The following is a 21,574-nucleotide window of genomic DNA, read 5'->3' on the forward strand; positions in this document are numbered from 1 at the left end:
TCGGCAGATACGGAGCCTCTGCTATATGTCTGGATTTTCAAGGCACATATTGCTCTACAAGGAATACATAGATTCACAGGTAGATGTGCAATTATTTGGTATAGCATATCCATTTCAACTACAAACTTAGAAGTCCTTAAAATAGGATTTCTCTGCTTTGAATACCTGTAGCGTAGAACTGACAGTGCATTTTATCATTATACCATACATAAAAATCCACTAAAAGAAACAAGTTCCCAAGAGCTATCAAGCAGTATCTCACCACCCCAGCCTTCAACATTGTATTGTGCTGTAACCTAGGCAGCACAGCTTGCAGAAACTCTTAAGAGCTGCCATCAGTATCACCTGATTGCATTTAATGGCTTTGTAGTAACTATTTATGAATTAGTAATGGTGGTTAAACTCCTTAGTTCTGGAAGCCAGGAATGCTCGAGTAGTTCAACATCATGGACTGGGAATTCGTTATCGGCAAGGTTGAGCTGCAGAGGTCAGATGTGTAACAGCCAGTGGGACACGCATGGAAAAGGCTGATGCAACTTCACCTGCACTGTGCTGTGACACTGGTCTGTAAGCTCTTGAGGGCCACCAGTTAATTTACCTGGACCTTTCACTTGAGAAGACAGCACCACAGAGTCCCCAACCTCATAACTGGCTCCTGTAGTCACTGCCCAACTACCTCTCCCTAAGGATAAAACCTGAGTGCCAGCAGCAGGGCTTGAACAAAGTGTGTGTGAGGAACAGGCATTCTCCAGTGAGGCAGTTCTACATGATGGACAATTAGAAGGACTAGGGCTTGAGCAATGACAATTTTAACAAACCTAAAACGATAAGGAGTGAGCACTTTGCTCTTTTTGAGGCACATCTATTCTGTGGTTGTTTTTCCTTCACCATTTTGTCTTCTGTAACTTGTATTTCTTACCATGAGCACTACTAAACTCCCTCAAGTAGAATAGTTAATCTGGTCAAAGTGAACCTCTGGGATCTAAAAAGTAAGGTTTCCCCCTGCCCTGTTGTTTCTTGTCCCCCTGTCAAGCAACTGGACATAAACCTAACAGGAACGACAGGATTCAGTATTTAACCTTTAGTGCAAAAAGAGCTGAAATATTGCAATTAACTTCAATCAAAAAAATGCTCTTGGAGCATGTGAGGTTTAGCTGATTGATTGTTTTTTCTTATAAATACCTTTAATGTCAAGCACCAGTTGTTCACTAAGGTATGAACTGATGGTTCCATCCTCATTGAGTCTCCACTTTTGCCGGTCCTTCCCATGCTCTGCCCAGAGTGCCACCTTGGCCCCAGGCACGTCTCTGCCCCCAATGACATCCAGACAGGCATTGTTAGCCTAAGAAATGAGAAGAGAAATGAGACCCAGGCCACAAAGCCTTGTGTTTGTGTCTGACTTGTTTCTGTTTCAGGCACTGAACACACTGCAGCGATCCTGTTACAGCTGGTACCAAGCCTGGCAAGCAGCTAGGAACAGATTATTCAGCAACTGACCAGCAGCTTGATCAAAGGAGGTGGTCTTTGTTACTTCAGGTCTTTTTTATGTTAAATCATCAGCTTTTTATATTAATAACAGACTAGCAAGAGCAGCATCAATACAACATCACTTACTTTCTATACATATTACTTTCTAGAGAAATTCTTAACTCTTTAGAGGTAATAAACTTAAACTTGCAACTTTAGACAAAACCCGGTTTTGACTTCCAGGAACACCAGTCCCATTAGACAGATGTGAAAAGCAGTCCAACTTGCCAAAGCAGACAGATCAAATCTGCCTCTACATAGCAGGAGGATGTAGGTTTAAGTTTTGGTTTAAGATGCCTGGGAGAGGCCAAAAGCTATCCTGCTGTTAACACTAGCCTACAGTAAAAGCAAGAAGTGATGACGAAACAACCCACCCACTTCCAGCATCTGGAGACTCACCTTGGATTTGAAGAGTCCACGACAGTAGTGCCAGATCTGGGTGTTCTTGCCATTGTATGGGGATGCGCACACCGATGTTGCTCTTATATCAGCCAAGCTTCCAGCCACTGTCAGATACTTGCCTTGGGCTCGGTTCTTCACTCTGAGGTACACTGCTGGCTGAAATAGCATGAAGGTAGGTAGTTATAAGACAGGGATTAAAGATGTTGATACAAGAATGCCTCCTCTCCATCTTACACCAGTTCTAAAGTTTGTAATTTCCAGTTTCAGAAAGTATTTTTCTTTGTTGGAAACAAACGTGCATGGTAAAGCAGCAGTGTTTTCACATGCAGATACACAGCTGTACGCAGCAATGGCAGATAAGTAGTTTTAAAACAATGAATTTATGTCTACAGAACTAATTCCTGCAATATGTAAATATCTAGTTCAGCACATTTCACTCATTCCAAGGCCAGTAAAGGGGCTGTACCCCACAAGCTTTCTGTTCTCAGGACACAAAACTTACTGAGTCACATATCCAACAACTTCCACCCCTACTAACTGGAATATATGGCAGAGGGTTACACCATTGCTTCTGAACATGCACAGAAAACAGGGTGCTGCCTTGACATCCCTGTCTGCTTGATTTACTCAAAAAATAAGGAGATTTTGTAGGGCTCAAGCTTTTGCTCTGTTACTCCCTGATTTTGGTGCAAATAAAGAACAGTGAGTTATAAAGAACAGCTCTGCTGGAACCCCAGCTCAAGCATAGTTTTTCTTCTGCTTTTTTCTGAATCTCCTTTTTTTCATATTCATACAAACCTTAAGGTACAGACAATAAAGCCTCTCTTCCACCAAGCATCCATAAACTAATGTGCATTAGTACAGTGCATTCTGTACAAGGCAGGCATTGTATTATGAAGTCACTGAGAAAAATCTGTGTGTCTCATTTTGCACGAGCTTCAAATGTTCTGCTTTTTCTTGCACTACCTCTTGAATTGGCAGACTTGGCCAGTTTTATAATTTGGAATTGAGACGGAAGGAAGAAATACAAAGCAGTGCAGGTTTGTAGTATTGCCCCAGTCTCAGAAGACCACATGCCCACAGAAGTGCCAGGCACTGGTAGCTGACTGCACAAACTCAAGGAAGCCCTCAGCTGCAGGATTTAAACCAAAACAAAGCCTAAGCAACGATCACACTAACCCTGAATGCCAGAGTCCCAGCAAAGTGGGTGAAGCAGTCTGTGTAACTGTTGCAGTGTAAAAAAGGATGCTACCAAACACGAAAGCTCTTCAGATCGCTGAAGAGAGAATTCTGGTTTTAAGATGAGCACAGATTATTTTCATTATTATTTGCAAAACCAGAACCAGAATGACATCCTTCACTAGTTACCACTTCCAAACAATTCCAGGGAGGTGTCAGCTTCTTAGAGTAAAAACTTGTTGCGGGGGGGAGGTAATGGATAATGCATAACTAGTGCTAATGACTGCTATTTCTCTTCACTGCAATGTTTCCCCAGTTGAATCTAGTGTTTAAAAATAAAGCAGAATCTGTCACTAAGTGGAAACAAGTTGCCTGGGAGAAACAGAGCAGACAAAAACTTTCCCAGTGGAGCAACTGCTCACATTCCCTGCTGCGCTTCCGTGTCCTTTTCTTATCCACCTGTATGCTGTCCTCCCACAGCTGCGTGGCAGGGAACACATCAACACATGCTTTGACTGGTCTGCATGCATCCCGAGACATCTTGGAAAGGCTGAGGGACAGAATTGTACCTGCTCTTCCTTCAGCGAGGGGCATTTATCTCAAGTCTTGCTTCTCCACGCAGCTTTCACAAAGCTCCCAAAAACTGTGTGGTTTTGAGACCTGAATCTCTCAATGAGACTGAAATTGGCATTACTTGGGGTGAGGCAGAGAGGGAAATCCTGGTGGGAGTGCATAAGCTTTGCTTCTTTTGGAAATCCAGGCTACAGCACAATAAAATCTGTTCTTGCTTCCATTTATGTTAATTATGAATCAAGCTAATGCAGAATTGGTTTTCTCATTATTGTTATATGGCAAAAATGTAAAAATAGAGCAGCTACAGAACATGCTAATGAGCCATTCAGGAAAAACAAAACTTGGCTCCAAAGGAACCGGGAATTATTTCCCTTTTGGAGCCTAATACAGATCTCTAACTGCCACTACAGGAATTTTCTGCTTCAGTTATCCTCCAGTAGGTCCTTTGGGCTGTCATCATTTGACCTCATTTAAGGAGTACCTGAGTATAATGCACCCCATTATACTTAGTTGTAGAGCTGATACTTGTGTGCTAACCCCTGCCCAAAATCAAAACTGTTCTCATATAGTCCTACAGTACCTGCTTCACAGGACGAAGAGAGCCGATTACTTTCCAGCCACTGTGTTCATTCCAGTTTGAAATCTCACTGGGCTCCAGCAGAATCTGCTTTCCTAAAAAATTACATCCCTCGTATGCAATCCACCTGGATACAGAAGGAGAACATGAAAGACTACACGTTAGCCATAGCAAAACTGAACTACAGGCTTGGGTTCAGGACAGTGCTCTTGAAAGCCACCAAACTTCTCCGCAGTAGTGCTACTATCAAACCTTTGTTGCCATGCTGCAAAATGCCATCCATTTCAGTGGTTTAACCATTTTCAGTCTAAATTAAGACCTGTTTTCTGTTTGGCTGCCTTAAACTTGCAAACTCCATTCCCCCCAATTTTTTCTCACTAATAAAAGAACCTCTGCATGAACCCAGATGCAACTAATGGAGGTTTCAGTGGGATGCATTTGTAACCTAGAAAGCCACATACCAGAATGCACTACTTCCATCTTTGCCTGGTGGTATGTCTCAATTATGAGAGGATCTTGTGTGATGTTTTCTTTTCTTACAGTTAAAGCTTTTTATAGCTATTTCTATAGCTATTGTCTGAAAACACATACAAGATACTCCAAAACCTACACAATGCTGTAACAGACTTTCCTGTAGTGAATATATCTGAGCCATGGACATGACTGAATCCTTTAACACAGAGTTAAAGCACGAGCAAATGCAGCTCTCTTGTTATCCAGGCATCTGCTCAGTAAGTACTGTGTAGCTGCTTACAAAGGCAGCCTCCGGATCACAGATCGGTTTTGTTTGTATCTATAGGACATTGTTGTGCAGGCAGTGAATCCTAAATGCTTCACTCATTAACTCATCCGAACACAAGGAAAACACTGGTTTCCCCACATTACCTGTTTTACAGGTCAGTTGCCAAGAACACGAGGGATGGCTGCACTCTTTAAGTCAGTGAGAAAACATCCACAGCACACTCAGCACCTGTAATTTACTTTTTCCAGTTGCATGTAATGTGGAGAAACTGCCAGCCGGCCCTGCTCAGGACTCCAGGGAGGCTGAAGTTGCCAGCTGTGAACTGCCTCATAAAGATGCTGTATCACTCTCTCTTCAAATTAAGTCATGTACCTCCTGACTACCAGGTATTCAGAGCAGCGTGACCACCACTGTGTGCTCCTTATAGTTCTAACACATTCCTGACTTTCTTCTTGCCAGTTGTCAAGTCAATGAGAATTCACTGTTAATGTTGTTCTTGGAGCATCTTGGAGCACCTCATTTGAAATGCAGTTTCAAAGCAGACATTCGTAGAAAACAAGACAGCAGAAAGACTGTTACAGTAAGAACCACGTGAAGCCAGGTTGGGCTGCAGGCACTCAGTGACACAGAAAAAGCTCATCTCAGCTCTGATGCTGACCAGCAGCCTCCCCTGTGCCATCTTTCCCACACCTTGGACTACCTCAGCCCCCAGATGCCTTTGCTGAGCCACAGACCAGGCTTGGGCTATTCCTCACTGAGGAGGTCAGGAAGGATCCTCAAACCTAAACCTGGCAGCAAGATGCCAGTATAGGTATATTTACTTAAACCTTTGTCATTTGTCTAAAGCCGACAGTAGGCTTTGGGGCAAGGAGCCAAAAAACCCTCTAAATCCTCCTTCCTGAACTCTTCATCACAGATAAGGCAAACAAACCCTCTGCAGACATTCCACAGACCTCATACAATCATCTGTCACCCTCAACCTTGAGGCTACCTAGCTGCAATGAGGGATGGGGGCAGGCTGGGGAGCTCTGTTTCCTACAGAGCTTCAAAAGCCCAGCCATTCTGCCCTGACTCTTCCCAGAGTCAGGGAAGCACCTAACCTGGCTGGGATACTCAGAAATGAAGAGAAAGATGGAGAAAGGGCTGGACTGTTGTGCTTCCTCTCAGTTCTTTTCTACTGTCTGGCCCAAAAGCCATCACCCTTCCTTTACAGCCAACTGCATGGGCAAAGGGAAAGGGCAGAGAAAGCTCATGAAGAGACATTCCCCAACAGGACACACTTTAGACTGTAACACCTCCACAAACGCATGAACATTGACATGCTCCCACCAGAAATAATTCGGGTGTTCCTCCCAGAGAAGGCCCTTTCTTCTCCGAATGAGCATAGATCATGGGGAATGTGTATATGCTGTTCTCAGCCTCAGACAGCAGCTGCTTGCCACTCTCACCTGGGGCACCTCAAGGCAACAGCAGCAAATGATGCCTTGCTCCCTGTATTCTCAACAAGGGCTCAGAGGAGCGCTCAGCAGTGTTATCACAGATATTCCTAGAAGGGTTTTGGCTTCTAAGTGGTAACAGACTACATGCATTTGAAAAACTCACCATAAGAATCACAACAGAGATACACGTAAGCCATGAACAGTCTACACTAATTACTTGCCCAATTAGTTCAAATTCTGCATGGTTTTGTGTCATCCCACAAGATCTCTCAAGAAAATTACAGCTTTGTCTATGTGGGAAAGGTGGGGAAAAGGTTAAATAAACAGGAAATGTGCGTCACATTGGAAGAACAGCAGTTTCCAGTCAGTCTCAGTTACAGGATGAGATTCTGCAAGTTATTTGTTGCTGCTGAGGGTGTGGAGGCTGAAAACCTGGCCCAGACACAGTACTTGGGAGCTTCTCCAAAAGGTGAAAGGGAGAAATGCGGAAGAGGTTAGGTCACTTTTGCAGATCTAAAATGGTTTTCACGGAAGACCCTGGGTGTGTCTTCACACTCACAGAGGGGGTCAGAATATTAACAGAAGCAAATTACTGTTCCAGCTGTCAGATCCACCCTGAGCTTCTCTCAGAAGTAGCTGCCTCTTTGGCAGCCAATGAGCATGTCAAGCTGCACTGAATCTCTGCAGTGCTTTGAATTAAATCACTGCAGTTTATAGCTGGTGTTTTACAGCCAGTTAATAATGGCACTCTGAGTTTACTCCACCTGTCTTTGTAAGTCAGCAATCAAAACTAACTTACTTTTGATTCCTAGCTTGAACAACAGGCTCCATTGTTCCTTACTGTATAGGGATAAAGGGACATATAGGGATAAAAGGATGATTCTTACAGAGGGAAATACACTCTCTGCCCAGTTTTTTGTTCAAGTCCTGATACAACAAGTAGGTCTAGCATTCAACCACATTTTAGGATTTTATATTGTCACAAAATAGAAGTTAGAATGTAAAACACGTCCTATGAAAAAAAGGCAGTAATCAGGAGAAAATGCATGCTTAGTTGTTAGCTGCTATAGTGCTAATCAGACAAGAATGTTTCTTCCATACTTACAATCCACTTCTCACCCACACAGACTGAGTGTAAAAATGAAGGTCCTCATTCAAAACAGAATTGATTGGTTCAGTGAAGTGCAGCTCCCTGCCCTTGCAGCATTCCAGAGCGAACAGACTGATGGAGGGCTCAGCAAAAACCTGGGAGGGAAGGAAAGGAGAAAAGCAAAGTTTAACTAGGAATACCCTAACTTCAGTTGTTAAGTGTGTGATGCGCACACATTTGCCCACTTCACCTTAATTTCCACATGCTTTTGGGTTAGATCATGCTCCCTCAGCAGTAATGTAAGGAAAAGGAGAACGTAGTTCCACTAACAAAGCACATAGAGCTGAAACACACTGGATTTATGAGTGTCTTTGTCAGCAAAGTGCCCCACTGACACAGGCCAGACACAGTGAGTCGCTTCAGGATGCAGACAGGCCTCTGCATCTGAAAAATCTTTTTGATCTGATCTGTATTATGAGGGCCTCGGTTCCTTTTCATAACTCCAGTTTATTTATTTACTGATGGAACAGGTCACAGCAGTGGTTTTCAGGGCAATCTGTGGATTGCATCTGAAGTAGTGAGGCAAATCACAAGTCTATTGTCTATGGACTTCAATTAGCAGTGGTTCACTGGAAAAGTCTTAGGGATCTATAAACTGGAAAAGGTTAAAAACATCAGAACTAAAAAGTTCTCAATGTTTTTAAGGAGACATTCCTATTTTTCTCCTGACAATCTTGAAGAAATAGCATAATTAGTAACCCCTTCAATCTCATGCAGTACTGAAACATTTTTCCCTTAATGTCCTTTTTCACAGTTGAGAGATTGCCTATGAAAGCAAATGAAAAGATCAGTTTGCACACAAATGTGGTGCAGCTGTAAGATCAGCAGAAAAGCACAGAGCAAACAGACTGAAAGATGTAAAGTCTGTGCCTTAGCACAAGGAACACTTGTACAGTTTTCCAGCATTTTTAACCTAAAACCATAAGTATCATAACCAAAACCATAAGCACTTGTAATTTATATCCTGATGCAGCTGGTAAAGGAAGAGGGAATGGGTGTCAATAACTGCTTCAATTAGCAGCCTCTCCAGGGAAGTCACCTTGTTCTTTGGAGGTGTTATCCTGAGATAGCCAGCCCAGGCAAAACATAGGATTTCTTCTGCAGTGAAGACATGGCCTCAGGTAGGACAAATGAAACAAAATCTTGAATTAAAGTTGACACAGGCACTGCATAATGAAGAGAACTTAACTTTCATGCTTGAAGAGGCACATGTGTTGTAGTGCAGTGTCCCTGAAGAGCTCAGTGGTGATTCAGGACTTACTAATTTACTGTCACTGACTCAGTGCACTTGGTATGTACCCAGTTGTTCAAATCCTGCCTCAGAGAAATTGCTTTCCTCTGCCAACCAGTGCAGGGACAATGTAAGTCATGCAACACTGCATGGACAGGGAGTTTGCTGAGACATTTAAAAGAAGAGCCTGGGATCATCCACCCAGAGAGACTTTTAAAGCCCACTCCACTCCTAAAAACCTAGTATTACAATACAGAAGGAGATTAAAACTCACAATGTGTTTATGTTGGTATGTCAGTTCTTCCCACCTGCTGGATGAGGTGAGTCCAATTTACAGTGTGTGTCTAAAGGCTTACTTTAAAATGTAGACCAGCAGACCTAGTGCTGGCAGCTACCTCTTAGGCTGCTTTGCTCAGCAAGGCAGTATCATCACACACCAGTTTGCAAAAGCCTGCTCCCTTGGCACTGGTTTTCACCTGAGTGAAGACCAGAAGCCATGTCCAGAACAGGTCCAATTTTCCCAAGTGCATTAGCAACCACGGGAAACACCATTTGACACCCTTATTGCTAGAAGTTGTTACCCAAAGCCTAAAATTCATATTGCTGTTGCAATATTCAATATGTTAAGAGACAAGGGATGCTGTACTAGATGGACAAGTAATCTGATCCAGCATATCCATTTATAAACCAAGAATGAGAACAGCAAATTGGTGGAGTCAATTAAAGTGACCCTAGCTCTTCAGTGGTTGAGGCTGTTTGCACTTAATAGACCTGAGAAAGCCCTTCTGGTTGCTCAGGCTCCCAGCCTGTTAGTACGCAGCACACATTGCACTTATGACAAACACACACAGACAACCCATCACCAGGACAGAGACCACCTTTCCAGTGAGACCTCGGGACTCCACTGACCTTGGCACGAATGTGAAGCACAGAACAAATAAAACATGCTGCTGCCTCAAGCGCTGAAGCTCTTGTATTTCCATAACCAAATATAGAGCAACGAGCTGATTACTCACTTTATATATACCGTTTTACACCAACAGCTGGCAGCAGCGACTTGGCCTGGCTGTTTTCTCTGATTGTTTTCGTAACTCCATGGAAACTACCAACAGCAAAACCCAAGGTTTTGAGGCTATGCTGTTACACTTGCTACAGAGGATCTTGCTCCCACCCTTCCTCACAGGATGCTGAGGTGCACTTTCACTCATTTTCAGGCTGAAGAATCATCATCGACAGTAAGCGTGAGACTGATGGGATCAGCTTTCTTCACCGAGGCCTCATCCTGACAAGGAGGAACGGGGTTCTCCAAGAGCCAGAGGAAGGGCAACACGGTGGAGAATACAACAGTTGCTTTAGGTGGACCCCAGTCACCAATTTTGAAAGGCGAGCTGAAGACATCTATATTTACCCATGACTGGCAAGTCATTCCCATGTCTAGATCAGGATTACCTTTGCTTCCTTTTGTAGTTATTTCAAGGAAAACACTAGAAATGCCATCCTTTGGGGAAAGCTTGCCAATTGCAAGAATGACAAAGCACTACAGAATTACTTAACCTGATTTTTGTGTGTTAAGGAACTGTCTTGCTTAAGCCAGCACCAATTAAGTTTCAAGAGGTTTTGCTTGTCCTGGTTTTTAATGCCAGTGTCCAGGGAGAAACTTGAAGAGATTTAATACATTCAAGAGGCCAGTGAATAAGGAAGGCTGTATTTACATAGCATTTCAATGTATAAGCAGCCTTGTAAACTGTTAAATACAGGGATATTCTTTACTTAGCAGGTGTGGTAGTCTATGGCTAATGCAGCATGTGATGTGATGAAAGTGGCATAGCTTGCTTTTTACCTCCCCACCGTGTGATTTCAGAGGCTGAAAAGCAAGCCATGGAAATCACACACTAGAAATCTCTTGCACAGCTCAACTCAGCTCAGATGTTCCCCCCCGATGACTTCTACCTGTTTTAAACAGAGAAGCCACACACTGCTAATTTTTCATAATTCAGAATAGAACTTTATACTTTACCAGTTCAGAAACAGATGCAATGCAAGCCTGAAGTGTTTGATATTAAACAAGGATCAGTGCAAGAGGAGCTTCCTTCAAATGCCTTCTGTTTGCAGTGCAGGGCTTTGGTACTTGAGCCATGGTAAAGCAATCGCATAGAGACACAAAGCAGCTCACCAAAAGGTGCCAGAAAACCAAGTGCATGGGTGAATTTGCACATAGGCTTATAATAAAAACAAGTGTAGCTCTAGCTACAGATAACATAGGGGTCATTTCTCATTATGAAGTTTGTGAAAATTATTACTAATCAACCTCTTTTGCGCAGGGCTCACCTCAAAACATATTTTTTCCTCATACCGTTTTTTGCAAACTTCGAAGGGAAAGCCTGATGAAGCTAAAGAAATAAATCCATGGGGCCACACAAAGGCATGACTGTAGCCCAACCATGGCAAGAATCAACGAGGCTGGAAAAGACGTTTCAGATCATCAAGTCCAACCATTCCCCAGCACTGCCAAGGCCACCACTAATCCATGTCACTGAGGGCCTCGTCTACACGGTGTGTGAAGACTTGCAGGGACGGTGACTCCAGCACTGCCCTGGGCAGCCTGTTGCAATGCCTGAGCACTCTCTGGGGAAGGAATTGTTCCTAATCTCCATCTGAACCTCCCCTGGTGCAGCTTGAGGCCATTTCCTCTTGTCCTGTCGCTTGTTACTTGAGAGCAGAGACCAGCCACCTCCTCTCTCCTTTTATGCAGTTGTAGAAAGCGATAAGGTCCCCCCTGAGCCTTCTCTTCTCCAGACTAAACCCCCCAGGTCCCTCAGCCGTTCCTCATCACACTTGTGCTCCAGGCCCTGCACCAGCTCCGTTGCCCTTCTCTGGCCCGCTCCAGCACCTCAATGTCTCTCTTACAGTGAGGGGCCCAGAACTGAACACAGGATTTGAGGTGCGGCCTCACGAGTGCCCAGTACAGGGGTATTATTACCTCCCTAGTGTGGCTAGCCACACTTCACATCCCTGCTGCTCTGCAAACAGCATTTGCCAGAGCCTTGATTGGAGGAGCCTCCACAGCTGTGTTACAACATCCTTGGAAAAATCTTCAGTCTTGGCTAACTCATCATTTACAACTGTCTTTACTGAAGCTGCACTCGCCTGGCTACTCCCTTCAGTGTGGGAAGGACGCCTGGCTGAGGAAGATGAGCACGGTGCTGGATGACAGGAACACCCACAGTCCAGTCCCAGCTACACAGAATGACTCATTGCCTGGCCCTGGGAAACACGGATTCAATTTTGTATCTGATTTCATTACTTGCCTCACAGGAATGCTGGGGAGATTAGTTAACACCTGTATTTAACTTAGAAAAGATAATCAATGCTGAAATACACGAACTATCACAATTGATCACAACAAGAATAAGGAATGCCTCAAAAGAAAAGATAAAAAAAACAAACAAAAAGGAACTAAAACCAAAGGCGTTGTACAACCTACAACTCAGATCTCATTCTTGTTTTTAGAAACTGTAAGATTTGTCTAACTTTAGGGCTGAAGTTAACATTTTAAAGGAAAAATAATGGCTCACTGCAACAGCCCTGGATACTCTCGTCCACGTAAGTCGCACTGAGTATTACAGGGAGTTTGGCAAAACAACATGACTGAGAAAAGGCAGCACTAGAGCTGAACTCACCATTGAAAGAACATCCTGTAAGGGTTTCTATCCCAAAATATTAACCTCTTCAAGCAACAAACACTGGACAAGAGCCCCCATAAGCAACCATGGCCCTCTGAGTGGCCCAGCTGCCTTCACCCACTCTCCTGCCATCAGGTTAGTGGCCCACACTTTCCTTTCCATGAATCCATGCCCACACAGAAGGAAAGTCCTTGGTGATGCAGGCAAGGAAACCTGTACCTCTGCAGCAAATGCAGCAACCCTTAACCCGAGCTATGCTTTTGCCTGCCTGCAGAATTGTTACTAACAACAGCAAATTTCATCAACAAGCTTTTCTTAAAGAGTGCTCTAGGATTCTCAGGTGAAAGGAGACAATGAGGGGCAACTTACATTCGTTCCAGTGTTCCTCCTACCACTACTAAATACTAATGTTAAGTGGGCTTCCAAAGCGTGTCACTACCTGTTCACCTAAAGAAAGACATTCCTGTGAGAGACACTTCTTATTTTCCACATTTTTGAAATAGTATATGAAAAAGACTCACTGGTTTTTCAGAAGCATTCCACTTTGCAGAAGGGAAGAGGCCAGGTAACACAATGCTATTTGATATGCAATCTCGATTAAGACATGGATATCACAACACTATTTTCTCTCCCAGAATACCAAAAACAAAGGACATGATTTTCTCATTATCAAGGTACATATATGCTTTTTTTCTTCTTTGTATCCTCTTACTAACCTACAGCTTTTCCTGAACAGCTTCCTGTCCCAGAAGGACAAAACAGTCAATTTCTGAGTGAAATGGACCAGCAGGGAAAAAATACAGGTAAGGCCTCCTAAAGATTTAGTTCAAGTATTACACACCTCAGAGAATAAGCCAAGATAGGAAAGAGGTTCCTAGGAATAAGGGAACACCTTCCCTGCTCTCCTTACAAACCTGCCCAACTTCTGCTTTGCTATTTCCTGACCAAGCTGTAGAGGAAACCCGTTACGAAGATAGGCTTAATTCCTCTATGACGCCAGTGCACAATAAATGGCAAAATAACCAAAGTGGAACCATGTTAATTTGAATTTCTTGAGCAATGGGGGCGTGTGTGCCATGCTTAAATGATGACAACTTCACTTTTCAGCAAAGAACCCAGAAAACCCTCCAAGAGCTAAAGGTTACAACAAAAGCTAGCCAACCTAAAACACTATCGTGACAGTGAAGAAATCAGGCCATTGCTGGTATGAGCCTGTTTCTTATCCAAATTCATTTTGCATTGCCCAAAGTTTTGTTTTCCTATTTATTTGGGCCAATTCAGTCATTTAGAAAGAGATTTTCCATTTTGTGATGTAATTAAGCTCTTAAGTAAATTATATTTCTGGCAATTTTTAAACTAAAAACTCATGTTTATTTTACTGAAGTAGTATTTGTTTATAAATATTTCACTCACATCAAAGCTGCATCTTCCAGAGAACAAATTACTCCCTCAAACCCTTTTGTTATCTTCAGTTGGTTGATCTGTTTTCAAGAAAAGTCAAGTCTTCACAGAAGTTTTTAGCTGTTTCATACACATTAAGGCATTACTGTTACCTCAGTCACAAAAACCCCACTGCCACCTTACAGTGTTGCTCCATTGGGTCACAGCAGCACACCCATGCCATGGACTACTACCAGTATGTACCTTTAATCCCCAAATTCTCATTCCAAAATGGAGAGCCCAGAAATCTTGTGGCAGCTGACAACATCCAAAAAACCCCTCAAAGCTGTTACAGATTTGAAGTGATAACTCATTTACGCTGAAGGCATTGCTCTATGCAATAGCAAAAAACCCCCCGGGATGTTCCTTTTAGTTACTGGAACAGAAAGGACATCTTGATTCAGAGTAAGATGCAGAAATCGGTGTGGATGCCCAGCCAAGCTGCACACCCCACACGTGACAGTGGCCTGTGCTGACTGCTATGTTTCACAGCTACTCTGGAATTAGTCCCACACAAATCATCTATATTCTTACATACATCCTGAAGAGGCCCAGAGTTGGGACTTCACTCAGCTGTACAATATCAAGCTAACACATAGTTAGTTATCACTACAATCTTGCAAATTAGGAAGGGAATACCCAGATCCCACATCCCCATTTCCTCCAACAAATTTGTTCGCCTATCCCAAAGGACTGGCTGAAACAACCTACTTCTAAAAGATACAGCTGGACCACACCTACACCAGTCAACAGACTTGGACTTTCTTCAAAGGCTAGTAATGAGTAAGCCTTATGGGTCCTTTGTACTGCTAAAAGCATATTTTGTTTCCCCTCTGCCAGTGCCACACATGGGCCTCTACTTCTAGTCCGCATCTGGTAAGCAGAAACCTCACACACTGAAGCAATACATGGCTCCCCCCCAGTGTGAGAGTCCTTCCAACAGTCACACTTACAGTAAATACATCTCACTTAAAGGAAAGCAGGAGACAATGCACATTCAGGGTGTGGTGTCAGGGTTAAACATTCTTCCTCTCATATATAAGCTATTGAGATATACACCTTAGGTCTGCACTTGGGCTGGTATTTAAAGCTGAATAATGAACTCAATGTCACAACTGAATTCAATAAAGCTATACAACAATTCCACTTGGGAATATGTCTGCTGTTCTCTTGAATGAGCTAACAAAAATATCTTGTAATAAAAAGGGCTCTGTTCCAAGAACAGTGCACTGTGGACAATGCACAGAATTAACTATGGCTGTTTCTGACCACTGACACAACTTAGGGCTGCGTGCTTAATATCACGTCTGTACTACACAACGCCTCTGAGCACTGTCCCGGGTGATCAGCACACACAATGTGTTAGGAGCTGATGAGGGCATTTCTATTTGTGAAACACGTGTGGTTCAATAGCATTTTATACTGTTTAGCGCCTTGGTTTTGTGAAACACAAGGGCTCCTATTTGCAAGAGAGAACTGAACTGTGAGGTGCAAGCCATTTACAAAGTACAGGAAGATGTGGATAAGCTTCCCACATGCAGCCTGCCAAACACACTTCAGGGCTTGGCCCTTCGTAATCAAGGGCTGCCAGTAGCTTCTTACTACGCCAAATTGCACAGTAACTTCCCTGTGAGGTTACAGGCTGGGGGATTTGAATGAGACATACCATTTCATGTTAAAACTTCCCTCTGACTTAACAGAGCCGAAGAGCCTAACGTGGAAAGGAGATCTTTAATCTGAAAACCAGGCTCTCAGCAGGTGGGAAGCTATAGCTCCACTGAAGTCACTGTACCTATGTAACCTAGAGAAAAGACGAGCTCTCAAAGCCCATGGCTTTTAGTGTTTGGGGTTTTTTGGGGGGGGTTGTGGTTTTGTTGTTGTCATTTCGTTGCAGTGTTTGTTTTGTTGGTTTTTTTTTTGTGTGTGTGGATTTGGTTTGGCTTTAAAATCTGTTCACAAATGGAAATGAATGAGTTAATACATGAAGAAAACTGAGTACTCTTTAAAGTCTAGTTTCATAAGAGTTACATTAAAGGCCACACTTTGCATAGACTGAGTTTGTGTTCTGTGACCAGGGAAGGAGGAAGAGGTTTGGAGAAGTTGGTTAGTGCTAGAGAGGAGTGGGCAGAGCAGCCACTTGCTTCTCTTTTACCAACAACATTATGGCCAGCTTATTTTTGATGCTCTTCCACAGGAGCATACCAAGATATGGGGCAAAGGCACATCACAGCAAGACGTCAGAGGCATGTCCTGTGTGCAGGATTACAACAGGATGTATAAAAGGCTCTACCTATCTTGTACTGGATAGTACAACGCACTCCTGTCCCATCTCCTGGCCACAGACGACCTCATGTCTCACCTTATTGCTACATTAGGTCACTTAACTGCAAGTTGTATACAACCTGACCTGAAAGTCACATGAAGACTATATACATGTGTAATAAGTACTTGTTCTGTATCTCAGAAATCACTAAGAGAGAGGATGGCCACATGAGCTTTGGACTGGACTATCTGATGTGTCACACAGCTCACAGGTGACACGCGTGATATGTCATAGCCCTTTATTGACCCATGTTGAGATGCCATTAAGAGGTAAAACCTTTTTTATATTTCTGTAAAACAGTTAGTAAATAAAACAGCATTATGGCAAGTATATGCTACCTTGTAATTTCAATTTTCATGTCTTCTATGTGTACTTTAAGACCGAACCTTGCCTGTAGGCCTAATAAAAGAAGGCCCATATGCTTAGATGGTGTGGCATAAAGTCTCACTGCATACAAGACTACTGAGCTGGATTATGAAGACCTGTACTGGGTTTGCACGGCAAGGTTTTGGTGGCAGGGGAGCTGCAGGGGTGGCTTCTGTGAGAGGCTGCCAGAAGCTTCCCCTATGTCTGATGGAGCCAATGCCAGCCTGCTCTAAGATAGACCAGCCACTGGCCAAGGCCAAGCCCATCAGCAATAGTGGTAGTGTCTCTGGGATAACATATTGAAGGAGGGGAAAAAGTTACTGGGCAGGAACAATTACAGCTGGAGAGAGGAGTTAGAATACGTGAGCAAAACAGCTCTGCAGACAGGAGGGTCAGTGAAGAAGGAGGGGAGAAGGTGCTCCAGGCACCAGAGCAGAAATTCTGCTGCAGCCTGTGGCACAGATCATGGAGGTTAATGGTGGAGCAGATATCCACCTGCAGCCCATGGAGAACCCCACGCCAGAGCAGGGGAATGTCTGAAGAAGGCTGTGACCCCATGGGAAGCCCATGCTGGAGCAGGACTTGCAACCCTGTGGGGGATCTGCTCTGGAGCAGTCTGTTTCTGAAGGACTGCACCCCATGGAGAGATAACATGCGATGAACTGACCACAAGCCCCATTCCCCATCCCGTTGTGCCGCTGAGGTAGAGAAGGTAGAGAAAATTGGGAGTAAAGTTAAGCCTGGGAAGAAGGGAGGGGTCAGAAGGCGTTTTTAAGATTTCATCTTATTTCTCATTACCCTTCTTTGATCTGATTTGTAATAAATGAATTTTTCACCAAGTCGAGTCTGTTTGGCCCATGATGGTAACTAGTGAGTGATTTCTGCCTGTCCTTATCTCAGTCCATGAGCCTTTTGTTGTATTTTCTCTCCCCTGTCCAGCTGAGAAGGGGGAGTGATAGAGTAGCTGGCTGGGCACGTAGCATCCAGCTACAGTCAACTGACCACAAAAACAACTTGGACAAAAGAGAGCAACTCTGAGCCCAGAACACTTGAATGTATGTCCCTGCAAGCGACCACATACATACATGCATGCAGCCTGGCTTGTTTCTAACCCAAAAAGTCCTGTAAGCCAAGAAAACAAACATCACTCTATTCTCTGAGTGAGAGTTTGTTTAGCACGCACACTTGCTTCAGACATCTGAATAGGAAAAGAGTTCCAAAAGGTTATTTTTTTTGCAATAAAGTCCTTACGTATTGAATAGGCTTGAGGGATTTGACTGTAGCAGTCGGGCAGCCACAGGAACTGAGGTCAGTGTAGAGGCCTTCTTCCAGCACACAGTGATTGTCAGTGGTTTCCCCTTGGTAATACAGGAGCCAACTGCAAGAATAATATAACAGAAGAGATTAGCTGTCCCAGCTGCTTATTAAGTTTCTTTCAAGATTTAATATTTGCTAAGGAAATAAGAATAAAAAAATTTGTTTGTTCTTGTTAAGCTTAAAAGTAAGGTGACTTGAAAGGCTATGGGACAAAGCAACCGCAACAGGCAAATCAGATAATGTGGTACAGAAATCTCAGTTCCAGAGTCAAACGACGCAAGTGGAATGCAGACACTTCTACTGTACCAAGTTTTCAAAATCTGGAATAAATTCTAACTGAAGTTAAAAAAGAAGAATTACAGTAACTGTGCAAACTTCCCACAGGGAAAGAAAAATGCATACTACCCAAAGCAATGACAGGACAACAGTTACTGAGATGCATTGCAAGACAAAGGATCTAAGACATGATGGAATATGATGGGCATGTGTTATGCACTTGCAGCTGTCTGAAATTCAGTAATGTTTAAAAAAAATAATTTTCCTATTACTTAAAACGGTGGCATGTAAAACAAGACTTACCATCCCCGAAGAACCTTAAAAGAACATGGTATGAATGATGTAAAATCAGAAACTTCTGCTGTGAAATCTATACATGCTCCTTGGAAATGTGTATTACTGAAAGCTTTGAGCTACAAGAACAAAACAAAACAAAACCAATGACTAGAAGGAAAACAAATGCATTATCATTAATGTAAACAGAGATAGCTGTGCTCTTAGAGAATCAATCATAGAATAGTTTGGATTGGAAGGGACCTTCAAAAGATCATCTAGTCCAACTCCCCTGCAATGAGCACGGACAATGAGAAGTACTCATTCAATTCACAAAGATACAATAAACAGAATGAATTCTCATTTAAGGCATCTTCTATGTTTCTACAGCTGCTTTATTTTGAGAAAGTTCAAGTGTTTTATGATCTCTGGGCCCAGCACAGAATACTTCCCAGTGATACTAAGGCAGTAGTATCAAGCATAAGTTCAACTGCAGCAAGCAAGGGCCCAGAGAAAAAGAGAAGTCTAGGACTAAAGGGTGTTATCTTCCATCCAAAGTACCCCTGAAGTGCAGCTAATTCTTGCTACAGCTCAACAATCTAGTGTTTAAAACAGGACGGGGAAGTGTTGGTCAAAAGATAAAGGGCTACTGTTGACAAAGTGCCTTGAAATCTTCTGTGACTCAGAAGCGATCACAGACGGTTTCTCTTTTAAGACTAGCAGGAGAATTTCTGGGGGGAACTGGGTACAGCCTTCCAGATGCACCATGAACTTCTGAAGTTAAGCTAAGCTGTTTTTACATGCCACAGTGAAAAACTTCATGCCCCACCTGCAAGATGTGACCAATACCCTGACAAAGCAACAAAGTTTAAAGTGTGGCAGCGAAAGAATAAAGAAAATAAAAAATAAAATTAAAAAAAAATGATATAATAATATGATATAACCTATGATCTATAGCAAAGTCACCTAGAATTCTGTACCCTTGGGCCACCACTGTGTAAATGAAATGAATTTCACTTTACAGCCTGAAAGAGAGGCTGGAAAAGAATTAAAAATTTAACTGCATCAAAAGAACAGCTCATATTCTGTAATGGAAGAAAAACATGATGGCTGTTGCAAGAGCTACTTCCCCCTTCATGCCCCAAATTGGCCTAGCTTCCTGCCAAAGAAATCAAATGCTTTTGCCAGTACATAGTGAGAAGGCCAAACACAAATATCAGCAAATGATTTTATGGAAAAGCTCAGTCTGTGTTTTAAAAAGAAATAAATATGTTTCCTGTTAGAAAGAACAAGAAAGGCTTAACCTGGCCTTGCATGCTGTAACTGCAAATTAGAGAACACAAATCAGCTACAATATAATGAATAAAGTCTGGTTTTTTCTGTAAATATAATTGCACTGCCACGTCAGAAAGCAGCTATTTAAGCTGTAATTACACAGTATTTTCTGCCCGTTTACCTCAAAGCTCTATAAAGGTGTGTGTATATATATACACACACACGCACACTGTCGTCATAGGCCATGTGCTGTGCAAGGCTTTTAGAAAGATCTGTAACTCATTTCTATACAGAACACATCTAATAATGAATTATGGTTTTAATTTTATAAAAGCTGGGGTGAAGTTCTGATTCCTCAGTGAAAACACTGCATAGAATCATAAGATCATTTAGGTTGGAAAAGACCCTTAAGATCTAGCCCAACTGTAAACATAACAATGCCGAGTCCACCCCTAAACCATGTCCCTAAGCACCATGTTTACACATTTTCTAAATACCTGCAGGGAATTAGTCTCAAATTGCAGCTATCTCCACTTTGTCAGGATTTTACATTACTATATGAGGTTTCACTTCCTAAAAAGTCAACAGACCGCATGTTAAAATACAAGTTATCACAGCAATTATTCCTACTCCTAAATTATCTGTACAAGCCAGCTGCTACTGAAAGAGGCTTTATTCTTATTGGGAAAAATAAAGTTTTATTTTTAATAAATAAAATGAATGGCTTTTTAGAGTTGGTGATTTCAGGCATTCTTACATTATATGTACTTTGGTTATTAGGGAGACTGGCAGGAGGAAAAGGTCAGAGGAGTTACCAAGAGATTTAAGAAAATTTAGTTTGCTTTTCAATTTCTGAAAAGCAACTAAAAACAGAAGTGAAAAAAGACACGCTTTTGTAGACAGTGACAACAGTTCCCTTAGCTCAGAAATATGTTTATAAAAGGTGGGACAATGTATATCCTTCAAAATAACTAGTATACACCTTATACAAAGGTTAAGCATTAGGGTGCTTAAAGATTTGCCAGATCATACACACTATGATTTGAAGTTCCAACCTAAGAGACTTTTATTTTACTCTGAATGGAAAATTCTTTATATTTAGCCAAAAGACCTTTACTTATGCTATGTAATTAAATGCTGTCCCTTAGAACCTACTCAAAATAATTCCCCTCCTAGAAGAATTGTAGCAATATGAATGATGTTCTTCCTTCCCTAGCTTTAGGGCAGAATCTTGGGAAAACCAGGATTGTGATAAATCAGAATAGTATTTTTTCCATACGGTGTTAAAACTACTGTTAGAGGACATGAAAGACAAAATGCTATCTAGTACATGTCAGTATTTAAAGGTGACTGTGCATATACACATAGAGAGTTGTTGGTTGTTTTTTCCCCCCTCACACATTACTGGAAATAAAGACTGTAAAGCACAATTTATTGAAACTTCGAAAGGTCTGAATTCATATTAAAGGTCTGCAAAACTGGATTACAGCACTCAAAGAATAGTTTTGGGGAGATCCTGAAAAAAATACAGAAGAGTTGAAGATGGAGTTCAAATTATCTTCAACTGTTTGGATCCCACCGGTCTCCTCTGAGTTGGTTACTTTATGTGGTATCATTTACCAAGGCCTTACTGTGAACGTACTTGCAAGTCTTTGGATTTGGCCACAAAACGTCATATGAATAGGTCTGGCAGGAAATAAGTGTTTAAGACTAAAATAATACACCAATTATGTCTTCAGACAGGAAACGTTTCCTGTAGTCCTGGGTTAATCATAAAATTGTAGAACTAGAATACTTGAAA

The 21,574-nt window shown here is 42.4% G+C and overlaps 1 protein-coding gene across 3 annotated transcripts in view; it reads right to left on the minus strand.

Annotated features, from left to right (window-relative positions):
- Nucleotides 1–21,574, minus strand: part of CRYBG3 (crystallin beta-gamma domain containing 3) — a 95,874-nt gene that overhangs the window by 2,314 nt on the left and 71,986 nt on the right. For all 3 annotated transcript variants that reach the window (XM_030472038.1, XM_030472040.1, XM_030472039.1), the window contains 6 exons: nt 18,529–18,638; nt 17,884–18,010; nt 7,545–7,684; nt 4,262–4,385; nt 1,927–2,085; nt 1,183–1,342 (listed from right to left, as the gene is read on the minus strand). In XM_030472038.1, the coding sequence (XP_030327898.1) occupies nt 1,183–1,342; nt 1,927–2,085; nt 4,262–4,385; nt 7,545–7,684; nt 17,884–18,010; nt 18,529–18,638 (820 nt within the window). The remainder of the gene's footprint in view (nt 1–1,182; nt 1,343–1,926; nt 2,086–4,261; nt 4,386–7,544; nt 7,685–17,883; nt 18,011–18,528; nt 18,639–21,574) is intronic.

The sequence above is a fragment of the Strigops habroptila genome, chromosome 2, assembly GCF_004027225.2.
Source record: "Strigops habroptila isolate Jane chromosome 2, bStrHab1.2.pri, whole genome shotgun sequence".
NCBI classification, from domain to species: Eukaryota; Metazoa; Chordata; class Aves; order Psittaciformes; family Psittacidae; genus Strigops; species Strigops habroptila.